An 8,289-nucleotide genomic window follows, 5' to 3' on the forward strand; every position below is an offset into this window, starting at 1 on the left:
TGTAAGCAGGATAAGATTTAACGATTGTTGCAGCTTGTCGCATCGTTCTACCAATGCCCTTATAACCCTAATAACTATTTACACGATTACACGATTCAGAGCGACATTCTTCAATCGTGTAAATTTACACGATTACACAGTTACACGATTGTTACATCTGGTCGAATCATCCGACCAATGCACTTAACTATTTACACGATTACACGATTCAGAGCGACATTCTTCAATCGTGTAATCCTAAAAATAAATCGTGTAATCGTGTTGCGGAGATTTTCGGCGTGTACTGTATGACTCCAGGCAGTCGGTATAATAGTGAGTGTACATACTTAAACTTTAGTATGCTCAAGTTCAAAATCATATCTTTCTATTTCACTGTCAACACCATTAAACATTTTATGGGGGATACTATTGCACTGTTATTATGTGCGAATTACCTGACTTTTTAAAAACATGCTTACTTTTAGAGCAGTATGGGATTGCAGTCAGGTGTTGAACTTGGAATTAAGTGTGATACTTAGACTGCAATATGGGCATGGTACAAGTCTCTTATTTTCTTTTAAAGCATGGAAACACATGAACCTTAATATTATCAATATATCAATTAACTCTATAATAAAGACAGCAGCAAAACAATTGATTTTACTATTTTGTATTCTTAGACATGGTTTACGAATTGCACCTTTTTAATGAATTGGGAGTATCAGAAACTGTAATAACTACAATATTTTGTAAATGCAATATAAATTTCAATTTAATTCCTGTTTCGTATGATCTCATGTGGAATTTGTATTAAAAAAATGTAAAATACTCTGAAATCAGCCTTTGGCTGCAGTGCATTAATTGAACTTCAGTGTTGAATTGAATTAAATTGAATGTGTCAAGTTTACCCAGTATTCCTTCAACAGAAACATACAGTGTTAATTTGTTTTTTTTTTTAATGGAAGATATGTCATGCCCAATTGAACAATGACAAAAACTTTATGAAGGAAAGTTTATTAATGATCAAGGTTTTCGAAAATGTAAGACACAGGAGAGGCTACTCCGACATGACCACTTTCTGGGTCATTCGGTGCCATGATGTCCCTTACAACATATGACATTTATCCATTTCTTTCATCCATAAATAAAAAATCTGTTGATGAGACCGCTGACTACTGAATACTGATAGAGATAAAAGAAGAGCTATTTAAATGGTCATATCAATGGATTTCCATTTTTGGATGAAATCAATGGATTTCAAACTACATATGTTTTTTAACGGAACGACACATGGCACGGAATTACCCTCCAACATCCTACTGTTGGGTGACTTAACTTGAATTTCTGTTGATGAAAATTCTGAAAAGCAATAAACGTATGACCCTTCATGTGAGTTAAAATTCTTCCTTTTAAATGAGTTTCATTTCATGCATTGACCGGTTCGGTACTAGGAACTGACCGACTCGTTCTCAAGGCCTCATCACTATCTGTACCTTCAAATCCTGTGCTGGCTTCATTCTTTGCCGGAGGTTTGTCCATGTTTGTGGGCATGGCCTCCTCTTGGGAATGCTCCGTTGCCATGGCATCATGTTTCGTTTCCGTGGGTGTAGCTTCTGTGGAAGTCGGTGACGTCTGTCTTGGTGGGGAGGATGTAGGTGAGCGTTTGTCCGATACGATGGGGGTGGTTTCGTTCGATTCCTGGTCCTTCTTTGGAACCAGTCTGCATTCAGTTGCCATGGTGACTCGAAGCCGCTCCAACCTGGTAGAGTTGAATTTATTGTCGTAGAATGGAAGCCAGAAGAATAACTGAAATGTAAACAAAGAAAACAATAAAAACTACTATCATCAAGGAAGTCAAGGTTGGCCGGTGATTTGAGTCCTTGCTTGACCAAAAGAAGAAAAATATTGATTCAAATCGGTTTCAGTAATGAATTATAACATTTCTTTTAGTGGAGCGGGGGGAAGGGTTGGGGAAAACCCTGACATTTTGACATACCAACACTGCATATGTACTATTGTATAAATGAAGATTAAATAAAATTACTTTTATTTCGTAACTTGAACTTAAATGAACAAAATTGCAATTTTTCATTTGAAATTTTATCAACGAGATAAGTCTTGTCAGGGGAGGGAATATAAATGACAAGAACATCTTTGCTCTTAGAGCATTCATAAAATTAGTAACAACTAATAAATAACAGTAACATGTACACATGAAGCATATAGGTAAAGGCTCGTATTTCATAACTTTCATTTTTTTGGTTATTGATGACAGAATAAATTTATTTCATACATGGGTTGTATAGAAAGATACAGTATTTGTAATAATTGTATATATGTATGATTGACATTGTTTTAAAGGGAAAAAAGAAAATATCTGATTTTTTTTATAGTACACAGCAAATAAAAGTGGACCTTGCAAGATAGGTCACAGATTTACTTTCTTCTCTTCAATCGGATTTGCTCAAACTTTCACTGACCTTTTTCTCTAAGTTTACTGCTTCTATTAAAACCTACTTAATATCAGGGTGATGTGTTGATGATCGATACATGGTACAAATGGAAGAGAGTGGCAAGAATGAAATAGTAAGAAATATATGCATGACATGGGTAAAGTTCACTGCACACCAAACGATATGAATGTTACATAACAAATTGTTTTTCCAAGGTATGATTACAACTTTTTTTTTTTTTTACACACACACACACACATTAAAAATCTTACTGGTTTTAAGGGCTTTCTAAATTTGAAATCTATTTTGATTTCTGCAATTCACAGCTACTGTCCATGGACTTCCGCAATCGTTTTAATCGCCTTGAATTTAGCCCAATATCTAGAAAGGGCATGCTAAATAGCAACTGTAAATAGAAAATAAAAGAAAATAAGACCAACATTACTTAAATGAGAAATAACTATGTGTGTTTTTGATTTTATAAAAGGGCATTCATGGAAAAGAAGGGAGTGAGAAAGTGTCACTGACTGACCAGTCTTGGATGCCACATACTCTATGAAATGAAAGACGATGTGTGAAATACATGTAGATTCAGGTACAATGTAAGTCCAAATTGACACCAAACACTCCCCACTTACTTTGTACCAAGAAAAAAAAATGCAAATCTCAAATGTGTCCCTGAAATGTATCAACAGAATTATGCTTCTTAGGAAAATATTTTGACTTAAATTATTTACCTGAATCAAAGATAGAGAACCCCCCCCCCCCCCCCAATGATTTTATCAACTTAGTTCTATTAATTATCATTATCATTTTTTACTTTTACCAAAGGAAGGAAGTGTTAAAAAGATTTATTAATGATTCACAAATTTATGTAAGGATCTTCAAAGTATCTTTATTACTTCCAATTTTTTCAAAATTCTACTAGCTTTTTTTCTCTGTTTATCTTCATCATTTAATCAACTTCATATCAAGGTGGATTTTTCTTCTTTTTAGTTCTAGCTCTAGAATGAATTTGAAATCAAAGAGGAGTGACATGGGTAGGAGGATAGAATGATTGTGAAGTGCAGGCTTTTGTCATATATTAAAGAGATTATAAAAAAAAATGAACAAAGGGTGGGTAGTGGACTTTTAAAGTGACCAAAAAATTAGAATTCATGCATACAAACAAATCGCAAAGTTAATTACGTTAGTAGGGCCATGTGAATTAGTAAACATACAATGTGTACGAAATGGGTGGATTTTATCAAACAAGAAGTGGCTAATTTGAAAATGAAGGAGTGCAAAATGTTAATTTAATACAGAGGAAAACAGAAAAGAATTTGGAATGTCATTCAAAGTGATTTGATGTTTAATCTGTCATTTCCATTCTAAATGCAGCAAAGAAACATTAAGTGAAAATATGCTCAAATGTGAATTCCGTAAAAGTGCCCAACTGTCTATTAATGATTAAAAACTATTCAAAATAGTGTTTATATGATGAAATTAATGACTAACATGCTATAAAGAATGGTTTCTATATTTTTCACTTTCAAATCATTTCTGTATAAAATAATGTAAAGTGTAATCTTTCTCATGTTATGTTGCTCCTATGATGTTCCTCCTTGTGGGAAACACAGTTAAGAGTAGGTCATGAAATATTTTCAACTTTGATTTGTAATCATCAATCTTTTATGTAGTCTGCCTTAAAGGTGTAGCTGCTTCTCTTTTTCAAGGTTTCTCCCATCTTTTGTAATTTCTAACAGGCATGTTTTGTCTAGGTAAGGCTAATCTGGAATTCAGATAAAAACAGAATTGCGTTTTTAGAAAAATTGACTTTTGCTCTAGAGGATTGTAAAAAAAATGTAAACTTTAATACAAAAAAAAACTTGTTTGAGATCATTTAATCATATGCGACCACATTTTATTAAAATTAATTGGGACAACCTCACCTTTCTGGGCTCATCACTCTACTATAGTACATTTGTATCACTATCATTTGATACATATAATTCATTTGTAGTCTTGACCATTTCAGTGTAATCTTTGCTTAATTCTGTTAGAACATCACATTTCCCGGCATATACAGAACCCAAAAGATTACCGTACTGTTTTGGACAAGAAATATATATTTTTTTAATTCATGGGATAATCACTAATAAGGGACCATTGTAGATGAACTCCAATATAATACTTACCACATTGAATAGAAAGCAAAGTGGGAACCAAGTTGGTAGAAAACCACTGGAGAATGAGAAGCACTGAAAAGAGGTGAAAGAAAGTTAAGGGTTTATAGGTTTTATGCATGGTAACAAAAGTCTTCAGGTAATTTTTCATTACAGGGTTCAATATACATAGTGGCCATTTTAGCACGAAACAATTATGTAACAATGTTACCTATCACAAGACAATACAGTATAAGCATTGGAGAATCTCTGATGAAAACAAGCCCCCATTCTTATTGACTCCATGCAGGTATATCTTTTTTATGGTCATGAGAGGGTTAACAGTACTTAACACTTTAGTTGCTTTCCTTGTTTATCTGCATGGTAACTCATTTGCCAGATGTGCATACTTTCACAAAACAATAGGTACTATTATAACTGAAGAAAGGTTTGCTTTCTTGCAGCACAATGGCTTTGCGAAATTACCCATTTTCCGACTTGATTAGCTCCATGACAACCCTTTCAACATTGGTATAGATTAATCTTGCACTGGAAAAAGTTACACAATCTTGAAGTCTTTGGTGTATCTATCCCATGTTAAAGGGGCTGTAGCATGATCAAACCACATGTCTTTCCCTTGGCCCACGTGGGTCCAATTGGGTATAATACAACTACGGATGACACGACCGGAGTAGGCCTACGTATTCACGTACGTGCAGCATATGCGAAGCGGAAGCATGAGGAGAACTTTGGTCTGTTTCGCAAACGCTAGCGCGGACTGACCCAGTTAATCAAGTCCGTTCATTTACATGCAGTTGCCCAAAAGAAGAAGTAGATGGCGTCAACCAGAATTTCCCATGCTACAGCCCCTTTAAATACAATGTGGCACAGGGAGATTACCGTTTTGGCATATCTATAGGACTAATACCTTTGCTTCTACCCCTCCGTTTGCACCATCCCTGAATTCAATCTCAACAACGTCCAGCCACTCTGCCCAAGTCCAGTTGTAGATCTGGACCTTGTGTTTCTCTCGGTCAACCTGTGACACACAGTGGAACAAAGAGAACAAGAGGGAAAAGTGATAAATACAAAGTGCTACTAATTTGCAGGCAAACTAAAATAGAAAAGCAGACAAAGTTACTATTGAAAGAGGAATTCTTCAGACTATTTAAGAATAAATGATTCCCTATAATGCAGATACATGGTTTTTATAATATTCAATGTAGACTTTATTTCACGAATTATATACCTCAAATCTATGTTCAGCATTGTTGCAATCAGTTTTTTTTTTTTCCTTTGCATTGTTTAAGAAAAATAAAAAATGAAAAATCAGTTAAATTGTGGTGTGAAAATGTCAAATAGAAAGAAAACAAGTAAGCTCATGGAAATGTTAGGTCTGGAAGAAGAGAATTGATTAGAGATGGATGGATCAGGTGTAAGAAGGGGGAGATGATGAACCTGTGAAAAGAGCACGGGAACTGGAAGTGGATGGCATACAAGTTTACAGATAAAAGAAGACTCAAGATTTCATGGAAAGATGTGGTGATGAAAGAAAGCAGTCAGGCTGGTCTAAATGAGAAGGATGCTTTAGACAAAAAGAAGTGGAGGGAGGGATTTCTTCTTCAAATTGGCTACAATTACATTTTGTATACCGATACATTACTTTACTAAAATGAAATGTCTCTGCAAACAATATACTAGGATAGGGACAATTCAAAAGAGTTGAAAATTGCAAATTTGTACTGAAAAATAGCGATTTTGAATTTCTCAACATGATGCCAATTTAAAAATTTCCCATTTTAGAGAAGAAATGCAATAAGGTCACAAGGCAGAAATGGATGCAGAGTGTGCACAAATTTTTGCTCTCTCTATCTGTATGCAACTTATTTCAAGAACTCAGAATCAAATGCACCAAAACACAAAATGAGAACAACATTTTTTTACAGACTCCTATCTCCTTTGCTTTGGAAAGGGCACACATTACCTGCTTCACTGCATATGTAGTCTTTGGATCAGACTCTGCAACTCTATCCACCGCCTGGATTAAATCATCTACCAACTGATCTGCTGTTCCACTCAGAGATACCCATCTGAAAATATGAAGAACAACACAAATGAAGGAAAAAAATTAAAATGAATTGAAGTCTAAAGAATATCATGAAAAAAAAGGGGGAAAATGAGAATAAAATAAAGCATTCTTAATCTTCAGTAGAAGCGCTGGTCAGATAATAAGGATCGTCCACTTAAACAAGACTTTCCTCGTAACGTGGACAAATCACGTCCCAAAAAATAAGAATCCTTATTAACAATCAGCGCGTTGGCGATGCGAAAAAGGGATTCCGCGACGATGCTCCACGATGCATTTCTCATTGACACAGCACATTGTCTAGGACCCGATTTGTCCACGTTTACAAAGATATTCTTGTTTATGCGGACGATCCTCATTCTCGGACCTGCGCCCCTACTGATCTTGATAAAGAAAATCAGAAAAGTAGATTTGACTATGAAGTATGATGAATAAATCAAAGGTTCATTCTACAACAGAAAATGTTTGTCACTGTCTTTGCTAGTGTAATTGTTTTTAGAAAGGAGAATCAAATATAAAATTCTGTGGTGAAAATTCATTTGTTGAATTGTTCATTTGAGATAGGTAAAGGGGCTATTCATTGTTTCATTTTAAAAATAACATTTTTTCATTAAACAATTTTGACAATGATGCTGGCACCGTGCACCCGGCGCACGGCCCTGCATGCCGCAGCTGCATGGAAGTGCCCTCATTTAGTAATTACAAATATTTCATAAAACTAGATCTACTTCTTCGCATGTACCTGGTTTATTGCATAGATAAATTGCAAAGTGTAATAATCTAATTTAGTCAAGATTCGATCACTGCACCGACCGCGCGCCGGCCGGGCCGCGCCGCGCCGCGACCTCTCTCAAACACCGATTGCGCAATTGCGATGCACTTCGGCGTCGGCGAGCTACCGAGTAACTGTTGCCGAACATCACAATCGACACACATTTATACTGCACAGACTCCCACTTACTGCAGTAACAAACAGATTTGAATCGAAATCTACTTACTGTTCTCTGTGACTGTGAAGTCTATTAAGACCTGGAATCCATACAGCAGGTCGGAGGAATGCTTGGATCGGGCTTTGAATCGTACTCAAGAAACACGGCATTTTGTTTTTTCTCCGTTCTGATATTTGATAGATCGGCGACTGAACTGTTCGAATCTATTACTCTCAGCTTCTACTTTCATAATATCACGTGACGCAAAAATAAATCAGGTGACCGCGCCGATAAAATGCCGATGATTCAGATTTATTTCGGACAATGCCGTAAATATATACTTTTTCACAAATTTTGAGATCACTTACATATATATTTAAATTTTCTTTCTTAATCTATGGTGCGATAGGCTCTCCCAGCCACTCCCCCTCAATCTCTACTTTTACTATGATGATATGCCCCGGCCGCGTTATTTTTTTATGCGGCACAGATTGGGCTTTTTTTAAAAAGGGGTCTTGATTTACAGACTAATAGTGGTCGTGTGCGTACTACTTTTTTGTAGTAGAGGTCTGTTTTTAATAGTGTTACATGTAGACCGAATTTTCCGTCTCTTTCGTTCGTTAGCCTCTTATTGGGGTAGGGTCGGCCGGCTCTCTCTTTAGAGACGGAAGCCGTTTATACACATGTCCTTGCTAACG

At 35.8% G+C, this 8,289-nt stretch overlaps 1 protein-coding gene across 1 annotated transcript; it reads right to left on the minus strand.

The window, feature by feature from the left end:
* Window positions 1–292: 292 nt before the first annotated feature.
* On the minus strand, window positions 293–7,848 carry LOC764703. Its single transcript, XM_001201153.4, has 5 exons — window positions 7,661–7,848; window positions 6,561–6,666; window positions 5,505–5,615; window positions 4,610–4,672; window positions 293–1,785 (listed from the first exon to the last, which is right to left on the minus strand). Exons 1-5 carry the CDS (start codon window positions 7,759–7,761, stop codon window positions 1,405–1,407), a joined length of 762 nt encoding a protein of 253 aa, XP_001201153.1. The 5' UTR covers window positions 7,762–7,848; the 3' UTR covers window positions 293–1,404.
* Window positions 7,849–8,289: the final 441 nt, after the last annotated feature.

Source organism: Strongylocentrotus purpuratus, unplaced genomic scaffold (genome assembly GCF_000002235.5).
Source record: "Strongylocentrotus purpuratus isolate Spur 01 unplaced genomic scaffold, Spur_5.0 spur5_scaffold_2, whole genome shotgun sequence".
NCBI classification, from domain to species: Eukaryota; Metazoa; Echinodermata; class Echinoidea; order Camarodonta; family Strongylocentrotidae; genus Strongylocentrotus; species Strongylocentrotus purpuratus.